At 51.0% G+C, this 25,209-nt stretch overlaps 2 protein-coding genes across 2 annotated transcripts in view; one reads left to right on the top strand and one right to left on the bottom strand.

The window, feature by feature from the left end:
• Positions 1-8,009, bottom strand: part of Micall1 (MICAL like 1) — a 29,476-nt gene extending 21,467 nt beyond the window's left edge. The window contains exons 1-3 of the mRNA XM_036208139.1: positions 7,491-8,009; positions 2,418-2,466; positions 1,971-2,109 (exon numbers count right to left, since the gene is read on the bottom strand). Of these exons, the coding sequence (XP_036064032.1) occupies positions 1,971-2,109; positions 2,418-2,466; positions 7,491-7,636 (334 nt within the window). The 5' untranslated portion in view covers positions 7,637-8,009. The remainder of the gene's footprint in view (positions 1-1,970; positions 2,110-2,417; positions 2,467-7,490) is intronic.
• Positions 7,635-8,582, top strand: LOC118596713 (vegetative cell wall protein gp1-like). Its single transcript, XM_036207593.1, has one exon. The coding sequence runs from the start codon at positions 7,635-7,637 to the stop codon at positions 8,580-8,582; it is 948 nt and encodes a 315-aa protein (XP_036063486.1).
• Positions 8,583-25,209: the final 16,627 nt, after the last annotated feature.

The raw sequence follows: 25,209 nt of genomic DNA, 5'->3' as shown, positions 1-25,209 counted from the left end.
TTACAGGTGTGTGTCATCACCACCAGTTTACATGGTGCTGGGAACTGAACCCAGCCAGGGCTTTATGCATGGTGTGCAAGCACACTGCCAGCTAAGCTTCATTCCCAGCTCTAGAACAGTATTCTTTGTTTTCTTTTTTGTTTTTGTTTTTCGAGACAGGGTCTCTCTGTTTTGGTGCCTGTTCTGGAACTCACTCTGTAGACCAGGCTGGCCTCAAACTCACAGCGATCTGCCTGGCTCTGCCTCCCGAGTGCTGGGATTAAAGGCTGGGATTAAAGGCGTGGGCCACCATGACCTGGCACAGTATTCTCTAGGACAGTATTTGTTGTTGTTTTTTCTCTTTCATATTTTTGAGACAAAGTCTAACATTGTAGCCCTGGCTGACCTAGAACTCCCTTTGCAGACCCGGCTGGCCTTAAACTCACAGAAATCAGCCTGCCTCTGCCTCTAAGAGCTGGTATGCAAGGCATGCACAGCCACACCCAGCCTTTTTTAAAAGCATTTTTTTTATTGTTATTTAATTATGTATGCATGTATGTCTGTTCATGCCTGATGCTTGCAGAGATCAGGAGAGCATCCACTCTCCTGGAACTAGAATTATAGACCATTGTGAGCCTCTATGTACATGTAAGGAGCTGGGTCCTCTGAAAGAGCAGACAGTGCTCTTAACCACTGAGCTATCTCTCCAGCCCCACCCCACCCAATTTAAAGAGACAGACTGGATTCTCCCCACACACAGCAGATGCAGTAAACACAACCCACGTGGGCTATTCAGGGCCTAGTGGCAGCCACTGCCCCGTGTAGGCCTCGGGATTGTTTAGCTTTTGTACTGTCTTCTCGAGCCCCTTGCTTCCCCTCTTTGGACTCACTTCCCCTATGCAGAGAGGAGCTGTCTGTCCCCAAGCTGTCCTGGGACACTCAGCAACCTGACAGGAACGGAGAGGAAGCCCGTCCCTCCAGCATACACTCTTTCACAGCGTCTCTATTCTCAAGCCGAGGAGGCAGGCTCTGCAAAAATGCTGGGCTGCAACAGCCCAGAGAGGAGAGCGGCATGGCAGGAAGAAAAAGCCCTGGGAAGTGTCAGACAGGAAGTGTCAGACAGGAAGTTCAGTGGGTGAGGGGAGGTGAACTCACAGAAGAGCTCACCTGGGCTTATTATTGCCTGCCCACCACGCACCCCCAAACACACACACACACACACACACACACACACACACACACACACACACACACAAGGCAAAGCAGACAGGTTCTGATTCTGTGGCCTTGGTTGGTCTCAAACTTGGAAGTAATCCTTCTGCCTCAGCCTCCCAAGTATGGAGATTACAAGTGTGGAGCACCTCACCCAAGCCAATGCTGGTTTTTTTTTTGTTTGTTTGTTTTGTTTTTTAAGATTTATTTATTTATTAAGTATTCAGAAGAGGGCGCCAGATCTCATTATAGATGGTTGTGAGCCACCATGTGGGTGCTGGGAATTGAACTCAGGACCTCTGGAAGAGCCATCTCTCCAGCCCGCCAATGCAGTTTTAATGCAATATATGAACTAGCAAATCTACAGTCAGTGAATAAATGACAGGCTGTTTGTTTCCTGACTACTTTTTTGTTTTGTTTTGTTTTCTTTTCTTTTCTTTTTTTGTTTTTCGAGACAGGGTTTCCCTGTGTAGCTTTGCGCCTTTCCTGGAACTCACTTGGTAGACCAGGCTGGCCTGGAACTCACAGAGATCCGCCTGGCTCTGCCTCCCGAGTGCTGGGATTAAAGGTGTGCGTCACCACCGCCCAGCTTGTTTTGTTTTTTGAGACAGGGTTTCTCTGTGTAGCCCTGGCTGTCCTCCAACTCAGAGATCCATCTGCCTCTGCCTCCCAGTAGAGAGAGACATGTGACACTGCCGCCTAGCCATCCTATTTCTTCACAGCTCAGAAAAGAAGTCAAGCCCAGAGCAGCCTCCTTGAAGGGCTGGATCCTCTCTTACCTTGGCCAGAACTGAAGTGGTTATAGTACTGGGACACATAGGTCATGATGCTGAGACAGTCAGGGACACTCATGGAGACCATGTCATTGGGGTCCAGGAGAGCAGGGATCCCCAGCTCTTTTTCAGCCACTTCAAAGGCCTAGGGTGGAGGCAGGTACAAAGGTGGAGCCAGCAGCAGCCACAGTGAGGAGAGGACAGAGAGATGGCAGAGTTAGCGGCTACTTCCCAGACTGGGACCAGCTCATTGTAAGGGGATGATGAGGTTACTACAGTACCATCCCCACATGGTGGCCTGAAGGGCACCCATGGGAAGAGGTGAGAAGGGAGGAGAGCCAGGGCCTCCTCTAGGACCTGCAGCAGCCCCCTTTCCAAATGCAGTGGCCCTCTGACCCCCGCCCTCCCCCACTGCAGCCAGCCCTTCCTGCTCCCATCTGTCTGAGGACTCACCAAACGGTTATTCTCGAAGACGTTTTCCTTGGAGAGAGACTGGAAGTCGCTGTAAGAGACAGGGGGACCAGTCAAGAGAGGCGATGGGCAGGGTCAGGAAGGAGGGGGAGGAGGTGATCTTATCCTGGCAGGACCAGCCTCCTCGGCTCTGTAAGATTTGAGAGGGTGCCTACAGGTTCCTGAAGAGGAAACTGAGGCTGCAAGCCCTGACCGAGCGGTCACTGTCCTCTGGAAGCAGAGTGAGCCTATGGCCCCTAAAGGCACTTAAGCAAGGCAGGCCTGAGTAATCACTGAGAAGGGGTGGGTGGGCTCAAGCCTAGCTCCAAGTCCTGGAAGGATTTCCAAATCCTCCCCAGGAGACCTTCTCCTCAGTCAGTGGTAAGAAGGGCCAGCTATGCATGCGGACTTGCAACCATGAGGACTTGCAACGTGGGCATTCCCACGCAGGGGAGCCCCAACTTGCCAGCAGCTCATCTGACAGCTGCTTACCCCATTTTACAGAAGAGGATGCTGAGACTCAATCAGGGAAGCTAGCCAGCCCCGGGAAGCTATGGTTCTGGAACTTCCACTGAATGCCACAAACACAAGCCACACCAAGAACAGGACCGAAAACGCCATCCAACTCCAGGAGGAATGGTCCCTTGTTTGTTTATGTCTGTTTTGTTATGTCTTATTTTGTGTGTGAGTGTGTGCATAAGTATTTTCTTGTTTACTGAATATATATCTGTTTTCCAGCATGTCTGTCTGTATCCCATGTGCCTGCCTGATGCCCGAGGAGGCCAGAAGAGCGTCGGATTCCCAGGACTAGAAGACTAGAAGTTAGAGTTGTAGGCCACCACATGGGTGCTGGGAATTGAACCCAGGAAGAGCAGCCAGTGCTTTTAACCACTGAGCAAACTCTTTAGTCCCTACATGCGTTTCTTCCTTTTTTTAAGGATTTACTTATTATTATGTATACAGCATGTGTATGACTGCAGGCCAGAAGAGGGCACCAGATCTCATTACAGATGGTTGTGAGCCACCAGGTGGTTGCTGGGAATCGAACTCAGGACCTCTGGAAGAGCAGTCAGTCAGTGGCTCTTGCCACCTCTCCGGCTCCCCCCTACATGTGTTTCTTAATGGGGCCCAAACTAGAACAAGTTAAACCCAGGGTAGAAACGAAGATAACCCAGAGCTGCTAATACTCAACAGTTGGTCTGTCCCATCAGGCACTTCCGGGGACAGCTTCCTTAGAGGAGCCTTGTTACTTCCCTAGTGAAGGGCTTCTCAGCTTCTGAAATGGGGCAGGTGACTGATGGCAGGCCCTCTCCACAGGGCGCTGGTGTGGGAAACAAGGGTGCTTGTTGGCTTCATCCATCTGTGGACTAGTGGGCAGGAGCGTGAGCAGGTGGGGCACCTGTGGGCCTGCTCTTTTGGGTCAGCTGTGTGACTGTGGGCAGGTCAGGAACCCCATCTGCCTCCACGGCCCTGAAGACTCAGAAGAGCCTCGGCCCTTGCTCCCAGGCTGGAGTGAGGGCCAGCAGGATCTGAGAGTGATAGGAACCTCCTAGATACCTCAAAGTACACGAGCTTTGTCATCTGCCAGCTTCTTAGTCACCCTGTGCCTCAGTTTCCTGGTGACACAAAACACAACTAATGCCCAACACAGGGGATTCCAAAACCAACGACATAAGGGCAACCTGTCTGGACAGTCTGGCTTCCTCAGCAGTGTTCCCAGAAGGTGGGGCCATAGTTTCTCCCCATTGCTTCCCTAGGACCCTACGCGGTCTCTGGTGTTTAGGAAGTGTTCTTGTCCGCAACGAAAACTGTAAAACTGTGGTGACTGGGACTGGGAGGTGGCTCACTTGGGAAACGCTTGCCACACAAGCATGAGGCCCTGAGTTCAATCCCCAGCACCCATGTAAAAAGTGGATGTGGTGGTGCATGCTTGGGAGCCCGGCACTGGTGAAGAAGAGGCAGGTATGCATCCCTGAGGCTTGATGGCCAGTCAGAGCCTAGCCTAATTAGCCAGCCCCTGAGCTCAATGAGATCCAGTCTCAGAGAAAAAAAAAGTGGAATATCATCGGAGGTTGACCTCTAACCTACATATGCACATAGCAAATAAATATGCATGCATACATAAACACACACCATACTATTCTTTTCTAAACTTCTTCCACGCCATCTCTGAGCCTAAATACCATCTGGGTTTGGGTCACACAGATCTTTCTTTTCTGAGAATTTTCAAAGGCCGAGAAAGTTCCACTTGCCTCCAGAGGAAATGAAAGCATAGAAACGATGCCACATGGGTCCTGGTCTCAAGGGAATCCAGAAAAAGCTGGAAGAGGGAGAAGGGCATGGTCCAGTTCCTCACCAACACAGCAGGAACACCACACACACACACACACACACACACACACACACACACACACACACACAGGCCTGGGGCCAGCACTGGGCAGGCAGGGCCTGCACCGTCAGAGGCTGGAATCCTCACCCTACCTCTCCTCTTGTACAGATCTGCCCCTAAATGCTGAGGGCGCAGCTCAGTGGTTGAATGCTTATCTAGCATGCATATGGACTAGGATTCAATCCCTAGCAAATAAATAAATGGAGGACAGATAAACCTCCACTCTTCTCTGGGCTTTCTGAAGAACTTGGCCTCAGTCTCTCCCAAGCAATTAGCGTGGTCCAGGCCCAACCTTCCTAGCAAATGCACTGGATTGAGTCTAGACTTCTGCTTAGGAGGGAACACCCTTCACATCTGCTTCCTGGACATCTGAGTGACCCCCTGAGACCTTGAAAGTCCTCAGGTGGGGCCTTGGGGCCTTCTCTTGACCTTTGCCTTTTCCCCAGGATGTCTCTCCTGGAGGCTTTCCCTGGAGGAACCACTGTTAAAACACCTCAAGCTCCACATGCGCACCAGTATGTAGGGTTTTTTGGTGTTTTGTTTTGTTTTTTAATTGATTTTGTTTTTGATTTTCAAGAAGGGGTTTCTCTGTGTAGCTTTGGCTGTCCTGGAACTCACTCTGTAAACCAGGCTGGTCTGGAACTCAGATCCACCTCTGCCTCCCAAGTGCTGGGATTAAAAGCATGGGTTACCACGCCCAGCTAGTATGTAGGCTTTTGCCTCACTGGCTGTGGTCTCTGCCAACTCCAGTGTGTGGGAGCAGTCAGTGACTATACATACTTGTTGATTGGATGAGGGGGTGAAGCAGCCATCCCCACCCCCACTGCCTAATAGCACCTCTTCTAGTGCTCAGTGTTAACTACATGTTTATTAACTCATTTAAAATCCTCCCCACAGGGCTCTGAGGTAGGTCTTGTTATCAACCCCACCTTCCAGATGCCCAGAGAACCAGTGATTTTCCCCAGGGCTTAAACATTAGCACCAGGCAGCCTACTTTTGGGAGGAGGGGGTGGTTCTGCACCTTGCATCTCGACACCGGACTCATCCCCTGCCTCCTGCCTCAGGACTAGTCTCCAGCAAAAAAACAGAAGACCCCAGAGAGGCAGCTCCAATGCAGGGGCCAAGCCCCCCATCTTCACCACTGCAAGCCCAAGCTCCACTCCCCTGCTTCAGTTAGCACTGAGTCCCACACTCTACAACCTGGCTCCCTTCTGCATCCACACCCCCCAAACCCTATCTTCCAGAGCCCCTCGGATACACAGCAAATCAAGTTAGGGTTGGGCAATCCCTCTGGGGCCCTCCCATATCCTGTCCAATGGAAACAGGTCTGGGAGAGATCAGAAGAGACACTGCAGGTTCTGAGAGCTGGGGGAGCCCTCCCTGGGGTGCTGTAAACAAGACCCACTCAGGACTCTTCTAGAATTGCTAATGAAACGTGAAGCGAAAGGAAGGCAGACACCAGATGAACTTTCAGTTTTAGAATAAACAAATCACGACGGATAAGAGGTTCCAGGGCTCAGGGAAGAAAGCCGCGGTAGAAGCCCATACATTTTCCCAGGAGACCCTGCAAAGTAGCTCGGACAGGAGGACCCCACTTTCCAGTTGGAAGCCACAGATTGGTGGCTGTCAACTGTCCTGGAGTCTCCCCTCCACGCCTGGCTCCCCTTCTCTGCCCCATTGCTGTGCCACACTGGGAACAGCAGGGCCACGGGCATACACCTAGTCAGACTCCTAGCTGAGGTGGTGTTGGGAAGCAGTGTATCCCAAGTCGCCTGACAGTCATTAATCTAGGAGCTGTGCGCCAGAAAGAGGGTAAATGCTCTACAGCGTATCAGCCTCAAATGCCTTACGGAGAGGTGGCTTCCCTCCGCCCCTCTGGGTTCTTTGCACTTTAAATGTAAATGACAAAAACCGCTGAAGACAGAATTGAAACTAATGCCCTATAATCCCATGGGAGTCCGACAAAATATGGGACTTGGCGAGTCGGATGACAGCTTATATATAGAAGGGAACCCGGCTTAGGCTTGGGGGGGAGGGGACGGGACGGTGGGGACGACGACGACCGGGGAAGTGAATAAAGCTGGCGCCGGGCAGCGATCTCTTAGGTAGGAAGTGACCAGGTAGGGGCAGCATTCTTTCTGAGACCCTTTCCGGGGGTTGCCCTTACAGATGTAAATTCCTACTGGGAAAAGACAGCCTTCCGGAGCACCTGGGGGTCTGCTCACACTAGCTCCAACTTGGACGCAGCCTATGGGGGGGGGAGTGGCATATTCTGATCCCCGACAGTCAAGTTTGGGGGGTACTATGCTCTGGCGCCAACGGAGGGAGGGAGGGAGGGAGGCTCGGGTATGTTTGCTGGAGCCTAGTGTAAGGAGCGTCCCTAAGAAAGGGTTAGAGTTCCCTCCTAGAGTGTGGGAGACCAGCTCCCACTTTCCCCCCTCCCTCCGTCCCCTCCCAACAGAGTACTCTCGAGGTCAGAGCCTGACACCAGTGGTCCGGGGTGGAGGAAGGGTGCACGGGTCTGGAGTCTGGGGTCTGGGCGGCCCTGCTCCGCATTCGGGGGGCCCCCCGGGTGTGGTGGGCTCCTGGACCTCTCGGGGCGGCGTGTGCCACCGCGTCACTGAGAGGGGCGGCGGTCCCCAGCCCCGCGCGCTCGCCGGCGCGCGCGCACCCCGGCCACTCACATCAGGTCGGGCCGGTGCCGGTGCAGGATGGCGCAGAAAGCCAGGCCGTCCCGGAAGGAGCTGCTCAGGTCGCGGATGTCCACGCCGCGGTAACCCTCGCACTGGCGGCGGCACCAGGCCAGGAGAGCGCCCCGCGGCCCCGCCATGGTGGGCCGGGCTCGGGACAGCCCGGACTCGGGGCTGGGACTCCGGCTGCGGCGCGCGCGGCTCCGGCTCGGGGTCAGGTGGCCCTCGGCTGGCGCTCGGGCTCCGGCAGGGGCCGGTTTCCGGCTGAGTCTGCGGCGCGGCTCGGAGGTCCGGGCGCCACCGGCGGCCGGGGCGGGGCCTCGGTGTCCTCGCTCGGCTCTGGCGGGGCTAAGGGCTGCGGACTCGGCTCCCGACCCCGCCCGGCCGGCCAGCCTGCCCCGACCTGCCCGCGCAGCCTCCGCCCCGCGTGGCCCGGCTTGGCCGGCCGCCGCTTACTCACCACGGCCGGTTCTTCTCATTGTGGGCCGGCCGCCGGCGCCCACCGCCTCCGTCCCCGCCCTCGCCCGCCCGCCCGCGCCGCCCGCCCGCCCGCGCCGCGGGGGAGCGCGAGGAGGAGGGGGCCCCACCCTGCGGCCCCGCCCACGCCGTCGAGCCCCTTCCCCGGAAGGGCGGACGCCCCATCACCCCCTCTTCTCCAGACCGAGGCACCCCTTCCCAAGGGGAGCCCCTCCTGGCAGCCGGGACGACCCATCGCTGACTAGCCCCTCCCCATCGCCACCCGCAGACACCCCAGGCCCTCCTACCCCAGAGGCGGGACACTCTCACTCGCCGCCAAGCCTGACTCGAGCTCACCCCCCGAACCTGCAGATCCTCCTCACTGCCTTCTCTGAACCACACCCACCCCCAGTCGGAAAGAATCGAGCCGCTTTCCCAGCAGATCCCAAACCTCCATATGGTCACCAGATTCCTTCCACGCCTCACCCCTCTACAACACCCCGATCGCTCGTCCCTCCACGCCCCGTGGCCTGCCTAGGGAACCCAAACACCCCTGCTACCGCCACCAGTCCAGAGAGCTATGTAGTGACAGGCTGGAGACCCCACAACCAAGCGGGTCCTTCTTGGTAGTCAGTCCCTCTCTAGCTGTGTAAACTAGGCGATCTCACGCGCACACACCCTTCTGGGCCCGCGTCCCTTCAACTTTAGGAATGGCAGTGGGTTGAGCTCTTGCTGGAAGGACCTAGAAACGGACCACTGTCTAATGGTGTGTTCTGACCACACCTGGCTTCGGAACCTCCCCTGCCTGGTCGCCTGGTCTGCTGGTTTCTGAAGACCCCGCCAATAGACCCCTCCCCCAAAGGTCTCTCCTAACGACAGGCTGATGAGTCAGCTGCAGACATGGTGACATCACTCTGACCTGTGCTTAGCTAGTAGGAATGGGTCTGCTGCTCCCCCTGAGGGAATGAACAGGGTCTTAGTCATCTGGAACAGTGTTTTGGAGTTCTATCAACCCAGGCTCAAATCCTGCCTCCCTCCCTCCCACCCTCCCTCCCTCCCTTCCCAGCCCTGTGATCTTGTATCACCTTGAACTGTTTTCAAGTATCTTAAAAATGGAGATAGAGCCTTCTGGTTTATGGCTACAATCCCAGCACCTGAGAGGTGGAAGCAGGAGTTAGATGCCAACCTAGGCTACAAGAGACCTGTTCCAAAAATAAAAATAAAGCTGGACAGAATGGCTCACACATTTATACAAGGAATGGGGAATGCTGAGGCAGGAAAAACCGCCCAAGTTTGAGGATAACCTTGATTGCATAGTACCAGGCCAGCCTGAGCTACAATGTAAAACTGTCTCAAAAATAAATAGGAGCCCAGCATGATGGCATACCTTTAATCTCAGCACTCAGGAGGCAGAGAGAAGTAGATCTCTGGGAGTTGGAGGCCAGCATAGTGAGTTCCAGGACAACCAAAGTCACACAGAGAAACCCTGTCTCCGAATACATAGGGTCAGTAACATCAGGTAAAGGTACTTGCTGCCAAGGCTGTTGACCTGAATTTAATTGTCTAGACCCACGTGATGGAAGGAGAGAACCAACTCCCACAAGCTGTCCTCTGACCTCCACACAGGTCTCCACAATCATAAGCACACATATGCACACACACACACAAAACAAATATATTAAAAAAATAAATGTGTAAAGCAGGAAAGAACATCTGCTGCACTTGTAGACAACCTGGGTTGGATTTCCAGCATCCAATCTGTAACTAGCCTCCACTTGTAACTCCAATTTTGGGGATCTGACACCCTCTTGACTGTAGGGGCACTGCCTTCATGTTGTACACAGACATATGCAGACAAAACACAATGTAAAATTAATAAATCTTTAAAAAATAATGAGCCGGGTAGTGATGGCACATGCCTTTATTCCCAACACTGGGGAGGCAAAGTCAGGCAGATCTCCATGACTTAGAAGTCAGCCCAGTTCTACAGAGTGAGTTCCAAGACAGCCAAGGCTATTACACAGAGAAACCCTGTCTCAAAAAAACCAAAATAATAATAATAATAATAATAATAATAATAATAATAATATAATAAATCTATGCCTGACCCTCATAGGTTAAACAATTGATATTGGTACTTTATAACATGAAATAGACTGAAACCTTTGTACCTAACTTGTCACCTGGATCAATTATCAAGGAAAGAGATTAACTTGAATTCTGCTTCCTCAAAGCCCACAGAATCACACTTCAGAATACAGTTGTGATCCAGGAACTGGGACACATCCTGCCAGCTGCACACCTCTGCAGTGAGAAGGTCAACATTTCCACCTTGCGCTTTGACCGCCTGCCCTGACTGTGGAGTCAGGATGGAGGCATTTCCATTAAATGAAGGACTTAGGTTTGGGATCTTGAAACTAGCTTCTTCAGTTTTCAAACATTACTGAGAGGAAGTTGGAGGGAGGTAAAGAAGACGAGGAGAAGGAGCTTGATTTAGGGGCCAGCCTGAGCTATGGAGCAAAACCCATCCAAAAATATTGAAAATCCCAGAAATGATTGTGGAGAGCCTGAGGTGACTCACTGTTGTTGATCTGACCGTGATCTCTCCCGTTGCCTTAATAATAGCTTACACAGCTCAGCCCTTGGCCCCCAACAGCCATCTGTGGGCTTCATAAATCCATCGCCTGAGTCAGCTTGCCGCCTCATGGAGGACCGGCATGGCGACCAGAGCTGTGTGACTGCAGGCCAGCCACCTCATCCCAGTGAGCCCCAATTTCCCTCCCTGTAAGGTGAGGATAATAATCTTTGCTCTACCTGCATCCCAGGTTTGTGGGTAACCAGGTGAGATAATGGTGGTAAAAATGCTGTGTAGACAGTCAACCAAGGTGTGGGTAAAGGATGAGTTCCTGTTTACAGGTGAGGTTCAGGGGCCACAGACTGAGGGGAAGGTCAAAGTCAAGCCATGGTTTTAAGATTAGGACTCAGGGTCTTTAGCGAATTTTTTAATTTTTTTTTTTTTTTTTTTTTTTTAAGACAGGGTTTCTCTGTATAGTCCTGGCTGTCCTAGAACTCTCTCTGTAGATCAAATGGCTTCAGACTCAGAGATCTGCCTGCCTCTGCATCGTGAGCACTGGGATTCAAGGTGTGTCCACTGTGCCCAGCTAGCATTTTTGGTAATTATGTAAGCATGTGTTTGATTCTGTTTCTGCAGTATTGGAGATTGAACCGAGGGCCCTATGTGTTTGTTATGCAAGCACTCTACCAGACAGGCTTTGGCAACAGTCCTACCTTATTTTTTATGACAGTTACTGAGCCTGGGAATGTGGCTCAGTGGTATGATGTTTGCCCAACATGTGCAAGACGTTGAGTCACATGCCCAGACTCAGAAAAAAAAAAAAATGTTCTTTAAGAGAATGAGTAAGGGCCGGGCGGTGGTGGTGCACGCCTTTAATCCCAGCACTCGGGAGGCAGAGGCAGGCAGATCTCTGTGAGTTCGAGGCCAGCCTGGTCTACAAAGCGAATTCCAGGAAAGGTGCAAAACTACACAGAGAAACCATGTCTCGAAAAACCAGAGAGAGAGACAGAGAGAGAGAGAGAGAGAGAGAGAGAACGAGTGAGCAATGTGGACAGAGTGGCCAGAGCCAGAGAAGGTTCCTGGTTCCTGGCTGACCTGGGCAAGAACCAGGGGCTGTGCCTTCTGCTTGCCAGTCTGCCAGCCAACTTGCTTGGCAGAAAGGCTGGGAAAGAGATAAGAAGGTTTTAAAAACTGACAACAATGGATTACTTTCTCCTTTAAGTAACCTAAGGAGGGAAGGGCTTATGTTGGCTCACAGTGTGATGGTCGAACATGGCATGGAAGGGAAGGCGTGGCTGCATGAGGAGGCTGCTAACATTGTGTCCTGGGTCCGGGGCTGACAGTGATGCTGCTGCTGCTGGCTTTCTCCTTTTTCGTGTGTGTGTGTGTGTGTGTGTGTGTGTGTGTGTGTGTGTGTGTGTGTGTATGTGTGTGTATGTGTGTGTGGTGTAATGCACAAGTGTGTGTACCCATGCACATGTGCACAGAGACCAGAGGAGGTTGTCAGGTACCCTACTCTATCATCTTCCACATTCTTTGGAGACGGGGTCTTTTACTAATCCTGGAGCTAAGCTGGCAGCCAGCAAACCAGTCATCTTCCTGCCCACCCTCACCGCCACAGCATTACAGTTACAGGGACCTGTGGCAACATTTGGTGTTTTCAAACTCCAGTTCTCATACTTGTGTAGTAAATATCTGACCCACTGAGCCATTCCCACAGCCCCCCCTTTTTTTTCTTTTTCCTATAGTCCAGGACCCCAGCCATGGGATGGCATGGTAATTTTAATGAGAATGATCCCCATAGGCTCATCTATTTGAATGTTTGGTTCCCAGTTAGTGGAACTGTTTAGGAAGGATCCAGGGTGTGGCCTGGTTGGAAGAAGTATGTCACTGGGGGTAGGTTTTGAGGTTTCAAAAGCCTGTGTCAGCCTCAATCTCTTGTTTTTCTCTTTCGGTCTTCTGCTTGTGGTTCAGATACAAGCTCTTAGCTACTGTTCCAGTGCCATGATAATCATGGACTAACCCTCTGAAATTGCAAGCCGCCAATTAAATGCTCTCTTCTATAAGTTGCCTTATCATGGTGTCTCCTCAGTTTTAGAACGGTGACTAAGACAGATGGTATCACCGGCATTCAAGGAATATCTTCCTCCCTGACCACTCACATGGGCTCAAGATGTATGTGTCCTGGGAGATTCTAAGTGGACGATGAAAATTATCCGTCACAAACAGCAGCCAAAACCCATGGCAGATGGGAGAGGGGGCATGTAGTGAATGCTGGTAAGAAGGGACGAATAATCTAGGACCCAGGGCTCACATTCATTTTCACAAGCAGGTCTCAAGGTAAGTTTCAGAGAGACAAAAAGGAGAGGAGTGGACTACAGATACTAAGTCAAGGGGAGAATGACTACCTAGCAACTGTGAGGCCTTAGGCCCAATCCCAGACCCTCATCCCTCCCTGTAAAAAAGAAACCTCATGGAAAATCCTAGAGAGGGCCTAGAGGCAAAGAATAGTCTTGTGGCCTTTAATCCCAGCATTTGGGAGGAGAGGCAGGCAGAATTCTGTGAGTTCCAGGCCAGCCTGCGCTACATAGTGAGACCTTGTCTGGAAAAAAAAGAAGAAAAGAAGAAAGAAAGAAAGGAAGGGGGCTGGAGAGATGGCTCAGCAGTTAACAGCACTGGCTGTTCTTCCAGAGGTCCTGAGTTCAATTCCCAGCACCCACATGGTGGCTCACAACCATCTGTAATGAGATCTGGTGCCCTCTTCTGGCCTGCAGACAGAACACTGTATACACAATAAATAATTCTTTAAAAAAAAAAAAAAAAAGAAAGAAAAGAAAGAGAAAGAGAAAGAAAGGAAGGAAGGAAAGACGGACATTATTGCCACCAGGAACCTCTGTTCTCTGATCCTGGCCACCTGATAATGTAGCTACTCAGAGGCCCATGGTTCCTTCCATAGAGCCAAGGGTGGATTTGTGTGTTCGTGGGTGTGGGCACAGTCACACACCAACTGCTCTCTTGTCTGTGACTTCCTGGAAGACCCTGAGTAAAATGTCACCTGCCTAAGGCTCAACAGCAGCATGTGCAGAGGGAAGGAAGGGCTCTCCACCTGTGACACAGCAGGCTTATTTCTAGGACTGACTTCCAGAAGTGACGCCCGAGCAGCTCACCAGGATGACCACACAGTGATGTTCGTTGCTCACAAAAGCAAAGCTCTGGAAACAACCTGAGTGTTGTTCAGTAGGGAACTGGGAGATTAAGTTTCAGCTGGATGATACAAAAACACACAGTGGTTTTTATTTTATTTTTATTATTTATTTATTTTTGGTTTTTTGAGACAGGGTTTCTCTGTGTAGCTTTGGAGCCTGTCCTGGACTAGCTCTGTAGCCCAGGCTAGCCTTGAACTCAGAGATCCACCTGCCTCTGCCTCCTGAGTGCTGAGACTAAAGGCGTGCGCCACCACCACCTGGCCACACAGTGGTTTTTAAAAGATGCCATGGGAAGCCAGGCACACTTCCAGCTATTTGGGAGGCTAAGGTTGGAGGACTGCAAATTCACAGCCAGACTGAGCTACGTAGTGAGACTGTATTTAAAAAAAATTAAAGCCAGTAGTCTGGGGCACACCTTTGATCCCAGCACTTGGGAGGCAGAGACAGGTGCATCTCTGTGAGTTCGAGGCCAGCCTCGTCTACAAATCGAGTTCCAGGACAACCAGGGCTGTTACACAGAAAAACCCTATCTCAAAACAAACAAGTAAATAAATAAAAATCAGGAGGCTAAGGAGACAGCTCGGTCAGTTAAGTGACCAATACTGAAGCATGAAACCCGTGTCCAGATCTCCAGAACCCCAGTTAACAAAAGAGCCAGATGCCTATAACCCCAAAGCTGAGGCGGGCTGAGACAGGAAGATCCCTGGAGCTCATAGGTCAGCCTGTTTATCCAACTGGGGAGCTCCAAAGTCAGGGAGAGACCCTGTCTAAAACAAGATGTGGGGCTCAGAAAGATGCCCCAGAGGTTAGGGTATTTGCTGCTCTTTCAGAGGTCCAGCCTAGGGTCCACATTCAGTAGCTCACAACTACCTATAACTACAGTTCCAGGGGATGCAACATGCCCTCTTTGGTGGAAGTAACTGGGCAGTGGTGCTCACGCCTTTAATCACAGCACTAAAGGCCAGCCTGGTCTACAAAGCTAGTTCTAGGACAGTCAGGGCTACACAGAGAAACCCTGTCTTGAAATACCATCAATCATCAATCAATCAATCAATGTGGAAACTGGGTGTAGTGGCCTATACTTTTAATCCCAACACCCCTGAGGCAGAGGCAGGAAGATCTCTGTGAGTTCCAGGACAACCAGAGCTATGTAGAGACCCCATTTCAAATAAATAAGGTGAGCTGGGCGGTGGTGGTGCACGCATTTGATCCCAGCACTTGGGAGGCAGAGGCAGGCGGATCTCTGTGAGTTTGAGGCCAGCCTAGGCTACAGAGTGAGTTCCAGGACAGGCTCCAAAGCTACACAGAAAAACCAAAAAATAAACAAACAAACAAATAAATAAATAAGGTGAAGCCAGTAAGATTGAAAGACCTGGCATTGGCTCAGGACACCCCAAAACCAAGCTTTCAGCACAAAGGAGATGTATTTGCCCTGGAGAGACAAAGAACAAGGAATAAGAGACAAAGACAGGAGACAGAGGATGAGGGAGAAGGGGAAGGGACAAGGGGGGAGGGGAAGGGGATTATTTGTCCCAGAGGGACAAAGGACCGCAGTGCCTAGTGGTTTATAAAGGTAAAAGGGGAAACTCCATGTTAGGATGAGGTATTTAATTTTAACTGGGAGTGTTAATTAGGTGAGCCAAAGGGGGCTTTTAATTGCTGGACTTCAAAATAAGGGAATAGACCTTAGTGGCTCATTTAGGAATGTAATCTTTAGCAAGGCTGAGGGAATGAGGGGGAAGGGCAAGGCCTGCCAGAGCCATGTCCCTTCAGAGATGACTCAGGCACTTGCTACCAAACCTGGTGACATGAGTTCAATCCCCGAGACCCTCATGGTAGAAAGAGCTGACTCTTGAGTCGTCCTGACTTCCACACCTGCTGTAGCATGTATACCCCCTCTCCACAAACACAAATAAATGAATAAATATAACAAAGAGAAATTTTAAAAAAAAATAAGGCAGAGAGTGGTCCAGGAAGACATTCACTTTCGACCTCTGCCTGCACCCGTGTGAATAAGCACCCTTCAATACACATGCACAAACCCACATGACACACACATACACCACACACACATACACAGGAAAATGTCATTTTAACTTTTACATGTCAATATAACACTGTTTTCAGTTCAGTGTCATTGGAAGGCAATCAGACGTTTTTTACATAGTTATTATTATTGCAGGGCTGACGACTCAACCCAGGACCTTACTCTACCCAAGCAGTATACTACTAAGGCACACTCCCAATGCCTAGGCTCTAATTTGAAAATAAAGCCAGCCCCCAAACAAGGAAGTACAATTTGCCCACTCAGCCACCCAGGGCCTCAGGCAAATCACTAGTAGGAAGATGGGAAGTCTGGGTTACTCAGAGAGGGGCAGGTACAGCTTTATAAGAAAAGGGAGAGAGAGAGAGAGAGAGAGAGATGTGTGTGTGTGTGTGTGTGTGTGTGTGTGTGTGTGTGAGAGAGAGAGAGAGAGAGAGAGAGAGAGAGAGAGAGAGGGGCGGGGGGAGGAGTGGGCTGTGTGCACACAACCATCCCTCTAGGCTGGACAGACTGGAGTCAGACCACCTGCGGCCTAATCTGCACTGCATTTGCAAAGGGGCCTCAACCCTCAGATTCCAGGGTTCTTAGCCTAGGATTCCCCAAGTTCCTTCGCTGCTTCTGGTGTGACTTGCAACTTTTTCCACCCAAGCTGTCCCAGAGAATGAGGCGCGGCCCAGGCCCCCAGCTCAGAGCTGCTCCCTGGGGGTCAGCCCGGCAAAGCAGTGAGTGAACAATGAGAGCCTTGTAGAGTCCCAGGAGCAGGGCTGGGGCGAGCAGAGGGCACGTGGGATGCTGCTCAGTGGCAAGATGGCAGCTTTCTCCCTCTTCCCCATCCTCCTGGGCTGCTTGCTAGGACACTTGCCCACTGGAAGCCAGAGCCCTAGAACCCCAGATAAGCCTTCCAGACCACCCTGTCCTTACCTGCTACGTTCTAGAATATCTTCCCGGGACTGGACAAATAGAGCTACCCTGAGCTAAGCTCTGCAGGGAAGAGAGGACTCTGTGCTGCCTGTCACTGGGTGCATGGTGACTGTCATCTGGGACTGTCCTGGTCAAAGAATCTACTGAAAGACCCCACAGGCCAGCACCCTAATTGAGTGAGTCCCCCTGTGTACTGAACTGTTAAGGTCTCAGGCTATCAGGCTGACTCTCTGCTCTCGGCTGTTGTGAGATGCCTATTGCTGCTCTCCTCAACTGTATCTGGGTTCTGAGACCTGACCCAGATGCCAACTCCTCCTTGAAGCCGTCTCTGACAGGCACAGACTGGAGCCAGGCCTTCAGGTCTTCTCGCAGGACTCACCCTCAAAATGACAAGAGCCCCAGAAGGGGTGTTCATGCTGAGTTCAGACAGGAATTTCCACATGCCTACCCTGGAGGAACTGACCGCTGGTGTGGAAGACAGAACTGTAAGCTGTCCCAGACAACTATCATGCAAAGATGATGAGTAACATGACAGAAAAATACTTGAGGATCCTCTCCCTTCTGCAGGAGACTGAGAGTCAACCCCACAGGCTGCATTTGGGCAGTCACCCCCACTGGGTGGTATTTTTTTGTACACAGGTGTTTGCCCACTGGACTGTGCTGATAAATAATACAAACAGTTAAACTTTACTGGGCATCAACTGTAGTCCAGACATTGTATGTGTTTTCTCACTAACATGCATTGCCACATTTCACAAGGACGCTGAGGTCAGAGACCTGCCATCAGATGCAGTCAGGACTCTGTTTTGGTCTTTTGGACTTTACAAGAGTTTTCTTCACCATCAAGATGTATTCTTGGGCCAGGCGGTAGTAGTGCATGCCTTTAGTCCCAGCACTCAGGAGGCAGAGGCAAGCGGATCTCTGTGAGTTCGAGGCCAGCCTGGGCTACAGAATGAGTTCCAGGACAGGCTCCAAAGCTACACAGAGAAACCCTGTCTTGAAAAACCAAAAAAAAAAAAAAAAAAAAAAAAAAAAGATGTATTCTTGGCCGGACAGTAGTGGTGCATGCCTTTAATCCCAGCACTCAGGAGGCAGAGGCAGGCAGATCTTTGAGGTTAAGATCACTTAAAAAACAAAAACAAAAATCCAAAATCAAGATGTATTCCTATGCTAAGCGTGGTGTGCCCACTGAAGCATTAGTGGCTTGTCTGTTATGGGGGTAAACAACTGCTTTCTGATTGGATTCGAGGCCTGCTCCCCAGGAGGAAATTCATGCCTAGCACTGTCATGTTCAAAAGCCCAAGGATGGGAAGGTCATAGGCCCCAGTGGAGAAGACATTGCTCTTCTTCTAATCTAAATGGATGCGGTGTACATCCATAGGTCAGGTTTCAGATTTAGTCAGAACAGCCCCCATCCCCACGCCCATAGGCAGCAGTTACTGAAGACATTCAAAGCTGGTCAAAGTGTTGAGGATAAATGACCCTTCAATGGCCAAGCCTAAATAAGGCATCTACAGCATTCTTTCCAACATTCAAGGAACATCACAGAAGAGTGGGCAGAAAGAATGTAAGGGCCAGATGACGAGGTGGAATATTGTAGAACGTTGTCTTCCGACTGTTACACTCATGGACGTACACTAGCTGTGATTACCTACAAAAGGTGTCACAGGTTTGGGCCTGTTGATATTTCGTCATGGATGGGGCCCTACCCTTCCCTGAGAAGTTACTGGAAGTTTTCAGAGGCGTAGCCACCGGTGAGAGGCTCAAGTTCCGGGATGTAACCCCTTACACAAGCTTATGCAAAGAATCCTAATCAAGTCCATGGGGTTACGGACACATACACAAAACAGAAGGGGCAGAGTTGGGAGCTGGGAGGGTAAGCAGGAGCTGGGTGGGGGAGTGTGAGGAGGGGTGAACATGATCAAAATACTTTACATACAACTCTGAAAACTTCATAATGAAATTCATTATAGTGGGCAGTGGTGGCACACGCCTTTAATCCCAGCACTTGGACTTGGGAGGCAGAGGCAGGCAGATCTTCGAGTTCGAGACCAGCCTGTTCTACAAGGGGAGCTCTAGGACAGCCAGAGCTCCACAGAAAAACCCTGTCTCAAAAAAAAACAAAAAACAAAACAAAAAAACAAAACAAATCAACAAAAAAGAGAAATTCATATATAATTACCAGGTCCTGAAAAAAGATGTATTCCTGGTAAATCCAGCAGACATTGTGTCCAAGTCACTGCCAGCTGGTTTGACCATTCAGTGAGCTTCTGAAATGCTGGTGAACAAGAGCTGCCCTAGACTGCTCCAGCTACGCTGAGCTCTGCCTTGAGATGTCCAAGGCCAAGCCCGGACAGACATCCCCCAGACCTCCAAACTAGGTCTTCTAGTAGTTTCTCCACTCCCTTTCAGCAGTGATAACTGCTAATGGCACTCTTTGCCCTTTGGCCGGCAGGGTCCTAACAGATGTGTTCTTGTGCGTACAAATTTACCAGGAAGATGGGTCAAAGTACTTGACTCAGAGTTGGTCCGCAGAGTGAGTTCTCTGGTTATGCTTCAGCTGTTCAGGGGAGCTCCTCTCCTTCTCAATATAATCTGCCCCTCTGCAAGTCAAAGGCAGACTGGGCGGAAATGGTTCCTGAGCTGTCCTGACACAGGAAGATGGCCTCTCTGAGGACTAAGTGATAGGGAAGGAGCTGTCACACACAGGAAAAGGTTTGTTTGCTTCCCAATTGCCTATCTTGGCACAGCCCAGAGCCAGGAGCTCTTCCTGCCACAAACAAGAAGTGGCACTTTCTGTCCAAGATCTAGGAGTTAGGGAGGGTTTCGGCCCCAGGTGACCCAGGACACCAGCTACCTAGGGAGGGTGGGGGGGTGTATGAAGAGCACACACAAGCTATGTTACCCTCCCTGGAGTCAGGCGCAAATAGAAAGCCCAGGGTGGGAGAGCAAGGGGCTCCATTTGACTGACTGGGTAGAGAAAGCAGAGACTCAGAAAGTGAATGCAGAAGGGGGGCCCTGGAGGTCCCTTGAGTCCCCAGCTAGGATCAGTGGATGAGGCCACCTCTCAGGATTCACCAGCTTCCCAAGACGTGGAGGTTGGGTGGTGGATGCAGTAAGGAAGAACCTGGCCAGGGGTAGGGTGGGACCAGAAATGAGCAAAAGCCTGGCTTCTCAACAGGCTGGACAGGAATGTAGAGCCACAGGCACCACGACACACTCCTGCTTCTCATCCCCACCTCCTTCCGGAAAACCACAGGAAATTGCTGGTGGGGTCTGGGGCCTTGACATTGGCAGGTCTCCTGCCTCCACCTTAGCCTCTTCCTGGAAACTCTCCCCATCCCAGGAAGCCGGCTCTTGACCTGACTGCAGTGCAGGCTGGCTGGAAATAAGCAGCCACTGGCACAAAGCCCTGCAGGCGGCCATTGTTTCCCTGAATGCATCCCACTATCCACGGCTTTATGGCCCTTGTTCCACGCCTCTACATTCTATATAGGACCTAAGAACACACCGACACTTAGACTGATATTGGTATGCTAATAATTCTCTCCTTTTCCTTCTCCTTCTTCTTCTTCTCCTCCTCCTCCTCCCCCTCCTCCTCCTTTTCTTCTTCTTCTTCTCCCCCGCCTTCTTCTTTTTTGTGTTTTTCAAGACAGGGTTTCTCTGTGTAGCCCTGGCTGTACTGGAACCCACTCTGTGGACCAGGCTGGCCTTGTACCCAGAGATCCTCCTGCCTCTGTCTCCTGAGAGCTGGGATTAAAGGTGTGTGCCAGCACTGCCCTGCTGATGTGCTCATTGTTGTTCACATATTCCTTGAGAATTTATCAGCTGCTCATTCAAGAGGATATGTCGTCCACTGCCTGGGCCTTTGCTACCAAAGAAACCTTTCTCAGGTGTTCTCAGGTTCACATAGATCCGAAATGTCACTCGGAATTCGAGAACGGCAAGGCTGGTATCTCTGCCTCACTTGGCAGAAGCGGCAATCCTGAGCCACCCTAGGGTCTGAGGAAGTTGGGAAGAAAAGGCCCATTTTGGGTTCACCGTACACTGTGGAAGAGGAAGAGTGTGAAGAAGTGAAGGGGAGGAACTGAGGACAGGTTCCCAAGGCCTTCAGGGGCTGCTCTGTGCTGAGACCCCAACTCTAGTCCAGGGGTCTAGCGCTCAGGATTCTAGTCCCAGCTACTGGCTGTCCCTCCCCAAGTTGTTATGTCCTTGGAACCTTGCCAGTCTCACACAGGCTCTCCCCTACCTACCCACACATGCCTCCTCTTCCCTCCTGCCCCAGCACTGTCCCCAGCTCACCGGCTCCATCATCACCCCACAGTATGAGAGCCCCCATAGCCAAACCCTGTCCTCTGTAACTCATGAAGCCTCTGGCTTTTCCTGTGCCTGTTGCTGGGCTGCTCTGGGGAGTGGCTCGGCCTCTCTGTGAAATGGTCCTTCCTTTGCTGCAGGGGTGGAACCCAGAGTCTCCCAAAGACGCCTCAGGGGCTATGCCTCTGAAGGCACAAGCCCTGACTCTCCATCTGGTCCGTGGAGAAAGACTGGATAAAGCCCTTTGTGGTCTTTGGAGGCTGCAGGTCCCTGCCGTACCATGACATTGCCAGGCTGTTACACATATGACCTTTTCGCCTAGTCTATGACTGCCAAGTTCACAACCAGCTAATAATGGCTTTCATTCCCTAATTACACATTAAGTGCCATGCTAAGATCTTTATATCATTCACTCATCAGCACAATCTGGAGGCAGGTGTCTTTGCCATTTTATAGACAAGAAACCACAGCACTGAGCAGTAACTTGGGCTGTCATCACACAGTGTTAGGGAGGGCTCAAACCCCAGTATGGCCATGCCCATACTCTGCTATGCTGCTTTCTCCTACTGATTCAGAAACTTCTGGCATCCAGCTCCACCCAGAACTCCCATTCCCTGATAACAGAACACTTGCTCTGGCCATGTATGGAAGGATTCTCAGGCAGCCTGCTCTGCTCCGGGCAAGACAGAAGCAAGCCCCTGCGTGTTGGGTACAGCTGCTCAACTCACTGTGTTTCTCACTGTGCCAGGCGGAGTTCAGCTGTGCCAGCCCGACACAAGCGTTGGCAGCCACGTGCCGCCACTGGGCTGGGAGGAGGTCTGGACCCAGCCACTCACACACACGGGTCTGTGTGGCCCTGGCTAAGGCCAGCAGAGGGCCAGGAAGCTATGTCAGCCCACTGATCTGGAAAACACTCTGCGTATTCTTTTTATTTATGCATGTATATGAAGCTTAGTTTATAAACAACATGTGCTTGCAGGTGGCCAGGGATGCCCTGGAATTGGACGTTTAGGGAGTTTATTTTGTTTTTAATTTTTTTTTATGTGCATTGGTGCTTTGCCTGCATATATGTCTGTGTAAGGATGTCGGATCCCCTGGTGTGAACTGTCATGTGGGTGCTGGGAATTGCACTTGAGTCCTCTGGAAGAGCAGTCAGTGCTCCTAACTACTGAGCCACCTGTCTAGCCCCTTACAGGGAGTTTAAGCCACCAGATGTGGGTGCTGGGAACTGAACCCAGGTTCTCTGCAAGAGCAGTACTTGCTCTTAACCACTGAGCCATCACCTCTCCAGGTCCCTGATCCAGCATGAGAAAGGACAGAGGAAACCTGCAACTCCAGTGTCAGCCCAGGGGCTGTTTATTCTTGTTTCCAAGACAAGGTTTCTGTGTGGAGTCCTGGCTGTCAGGCTGAGCCTGGGGACTATGTAAAAAGTACTTGTCACTGAGCCTGAGAATTGCAGGGCACATGGTAGGAGGCCTCCTGCAAACTGTCCTAATTTGTGCCACCCTGCTAATAAATATAATTTAAAACTTTTTTACCGAGACAGGGTTTTTCTGTATCCCTGGCTGTCCTGGAACTTGCTCTGCAGACCAAGGTGGCCTCAAACTCAAGAGATTCACCAGCCTCTGCTTCCTGGGTGCTGGGGTTAAAGATGTGTGCCAATTTTAAAACATTTGGTCAGGCCTCCCAAGTGCTAGGATTAAAGGCCTATGCCACCATTCTTGACTTAAAAACTGGGGGGAAGGGGGAGTCAGGGTTTCTCTGTGTAGCTCTGGCTATCCTGGAAATTGCTCTGTAGACCAGGCTGGCCTTGAACTCACAGATATCCACCTGCCTCTGCCTTCTAAGTGATGGAATTAAAGGTGTGTCACCACCTGGCATTTTTATTTTTTAATTTTACTTATTTATTTTGTTTTTTTGAGACATGGTTTCTCTGTGTAGTTTTTGGTGCCTGTCCTGGATTTCTCTCTGTAGACCAGGCTGGTCTCAAACTCAAGAGATCCCCCTGGCTCTGCCTCCCGAGTGCTGGGATTAAAGGTGTGCACCACCACTGCCTGGCCAAAACTGAATTTTTAAAACTACCATTGGGGGGAATTTAGCCCAGGGAAGCCACCCTTGTCTAGTGCAGGGCTGCTGGTGGGACAGCAGGAGACATTCCTTAGGAGTGTGAGCACAGCACCCTCCCCAGCCAGGGAGCTGGCACTGGACAGAAGATGGAGGAATCCAAAGCATGGCAGGTCCTGACTCCACTCTGTAGGCTCCTCTGCGGTCACAGATGAAGCGCTCGGAAAATTCCCAAGGGTTTTACAAGTGCTCGGATGTTTTCCTTATTAAGAGAGAGCACGCTCTTGCTTTTTCCCATCGGGAAGTGGGGCTGTGTCCTAGCACAACAGTTTTTAAAACCGGGCTGCCCTGGGTTATATGTGAACTCCACCCTTTGGCTCTGGAACTAGTGAAGAGCTCTATTAACTCTGGTGGGTAATGGCTTCCTGCCTCACGCAGGCTGCCTCCCTTTCCATCACCTACAGACCCCACATGGCCTCTAGGCTCCCGCTCAACCTATCTGTACCTACTGGCCCTCCTTCTGCGTCCAGTGTGCTCTAGCCTCAGTGTAAACACTTGTCCGAGCTATCTGTAATATTTGTCTTCAGGATTCTGCTCAAAATGACATCTATCAGCGTGTTCCCTTATCTTGTCCAAAATCCGTTTCTCCATTCACCCTGCACTGTGGTCATGAACCCCCATTGATCTTCCAGCTTCAGTCTCCCGAGTGTGGGGATCACAGACAGGAGCCACCATACCTGGGTCAAACTACCTTGTGATATTACCCATAATTTTCCACAGCTCATATCTCCTCCGTCAGATACAGAAAGCATGATTGATCACCTATCTACCACTGAAGTTTAAGACAGGATTTGGGGAACCTATTCCCCATACTGGGTTGCCTCACCCAGCCTCAATACAAAAGGAGGGGCTTAGTCCTGCCTCAACTTGATATGTATGCCATGCTTGGTTGACACTCATGGAGATCTGCCCCTTTCTGAACAGAAACAGAGGAGGAGTGGATGGGCGGGGAAGAGGAGAAGCAGTGGGAGGGAAATTGGTTGAGATGCAAAATTAAATGAAAAAATTAAATTAATAAAAAGAAGGGGAAAAAAAAAGATAGGATTTGGTCTTTCCATACTAGGACTTCCTCCTTGCCTAGAAGTACCTGGCCAGTTTCCCTGTGGATATAGGATTCATCTTCTTCTAAGTTCTCTACTGTCCCAGGGCTGCTATCCCAAATCACAACACACTTGGAAACTTAGAGCAGAAGTCACACTGTAGTAGAAGCCAAAAGTCCAAAGTCAAGCACTCCAGGAGCACATGGCTGAGAAACCCAGCGTCTGTTCCTCTGTCTCGTGAGGATCCCTGTCACTGGATTCAGAGCCCACCTGGATTAACAGGACTCTAGCTTCTATCCACACATACCCCCTTCCACAGAAGGTCACAGCAATAGTCTGCAGGCGTTAGACAAATCAGTGGGAGAGAAAGCTTACTTCCAAGTGTGGGGGAGGAATAAACAAACGAGAGCAGCACTGTGTGCCAGGCAAAAAATGGGAGCAAAGAGCATCCTGCCCACCCTACTCTTGGCTCAGAGAGTACAGGTTGTCCTGCAGTCACCTGCACTGGGCACCAAACTCAGGGCACTGGATTACAAGGCAAGACACCAAGGTGACAGGTACATCATTACCACCCAGGAAAGGGAAAGCCACCTTGCCCAGCTCTAGCACCTGCCAAACACCTTAAGTTACCAAGCAGGATGATTACAAGTCTGAGACCATTCTGGGCTACTTTGCTAGCTAGGTCAGCCTGAGCCACTTATCAAGACCCTGTCTCAAAAAAGCCAAAAAAGGGCTGGAGAGATGGTTCAGCAGCTGAGAGGGATCTGATGCCCCTATCTGGCTTCTGCAGGCACTGTACACATGGTGCACAGACATATGCAAACACCCATACTCATAAAGCTTTATAAAAGCCCATGATGACGCATCCATAACTCTAGCAGAGAAACAGAGAGACAGCTGGTTTGTTTGAGGTCTTCCCCACATACACAGCCTTGTCTCAAACACCCACCGCCGCCACATACAAAAAGGACTTTAGACAGATCTGCAGAGCAGGCCCAGCTCTGTCTGGCAGCAGGTACTAATCTGACAGGAG

Source organism: Onychomys torridus, chromosome 16 (assembly GCF_903995425.1).
Source record: "Onychomys torridus chromosome 16, mOncTor1.1, whole genome shotgun sequence".
Taxonomy (NCBI): Eukaryota; Metazoa; Chordata; class Mammalia; order Rodentia; family Cricetidae; genus Onychomys; species Onychomys torridus.
This window is presented reverse-complemented; position numbering and strand designations above follow the sequence as displayed.

Bases quoted from the DNA above. Each gene is read 5' to 3' on its own strand.
- LOC118596713 (XM_036207593.1), top strand. From the start codon at position 7,635: ATGGTGGGCCGGGCTCGGGACAGCCCGGACTCGGGGCTGGGACTCCGG.